General features: G+C 40.1%; 1 protein-coding gene across 1 annotated transcript; it reads left to right on the forward strand.

The window, feature by feature from the left end:
- Positions 1–286: 286 nt before the first annotated feature.
- Positions 287–802, forward strand: LOC106799450 (uncharacterized). The gene has a single exon (XM_014777952.1). The coding sequence runs from the start codon at positions 287–289 to the stop codon at positions 800–802; it is 516 nt and encodes a 171-aa protein (XP_014633438.1).
- Positions 803–1,107: the final 305 nt, after the last annotated feature.

Here is a 1,107-nt window from a genome sequence, read left to right on the forward strand (position 1 = left end):
AGACCTTAAGACCTTTAAGTCAGCTTTGCTGGCCAAATGGTGCTGGGACTTATTTCACAAGCAAGAGGAACCTTGGGCAAAAATACTCATATCAAAGTATGGAGGCTGGAGGGCATTGGAGGAAAGCATTAGAGGAAGCCAAGACTCTATTTGGTGGAGGGACCTGCTATCAAGTCAGCAGCAACAACAGAACTAGGTAGTCAAAACGGAAAGAAATTGGAAGGTGGGAGTTGGGGAGAATTTAAGATTTTGGGAGGACCCTTGGACACATAATGCTATACCATTAATGGACAAATATCCAAGGCTGTACCGAATTTCTGATCAACAGAAACAAATCATTATGAATATGGGGAATAACACCAACGGCGGATGGGAGTGGAAGCTATCTTGGAGGAGGGCTCTTTTTGATAGTGAAATTCAAATGGCAGATAATTTCCTTGGAGAACTATCACAGCAGCAGATTCAGCCAAATAGGGAGGATAGGTGGAGCTGGAAGCATGATCAAACTGGATACTACTCAACAAAAAGCGGATATGACTTGATATGGGAAGCACAGATGGGAGCTAATCAGAATTTGGACTTTGTGGACATTTGGAAGCTCAAAATACCAAGTAAATCATTGGTTTTTGCTTGGAGGATAATTAGGGACAGACTTCCAACTAGGATGAATCTTAGAAGGCGGCAAGTTGTGATAAATGAGGTACAGTGCCCATTTTGTGGAGATGTAGAGGAGGAGGCTGCCCATTTAGAAATATGGAGACAGACTTTGGAACACATTTTAATCAGTGGTCCTCCAACCTAAAGGAAGTGTTTAGTAAATAGGTTGTAGAGGATTCAGAATCTATGTATCAATTAGCTTGTTGTAAGTGGTTCTGTTATAAAACAGCAACCAAATGCACATTTATATCTACCAATGTAATCTTAGTACCACTGGTAGTTTTCAATATATATAATATCTAATTTTGCTGAGCAAAAAAAAAGGGAATTTGCGGACAAGACAGCTGGAGAAAGGCTTTGCCCAGCCCTACAACTATTGGTCTAGTAATTTATCAACAACATTTTTTTATTAGGGTAGCAGTGCAGGGTTATTGTATTCTATTTAGATTG

The sequence above is a fragment of the Glycine max genome, chromosome 1 (assembly GCF_000004515.6).
Source record: "Glycine max cultivar Williams 82 chromosome 1, Glycine_max_v4.0, whole genome shotgun sequence".
NCBI classification, from domain to species: Eukaryota; Viridiplantae; Streptophyta; class Magnoliopsida; order Fabales; family Fabaceae; genus Glycine; species Glycine max.

Coding starts and splice junctions, on each gene's coding strand:
- LOC106799450 (XM_014777952.1), top strand. CDS start 287: ATGGACAAATATCCAAGGCTGTACCGAATTTCTGATCAACAGAAACAA.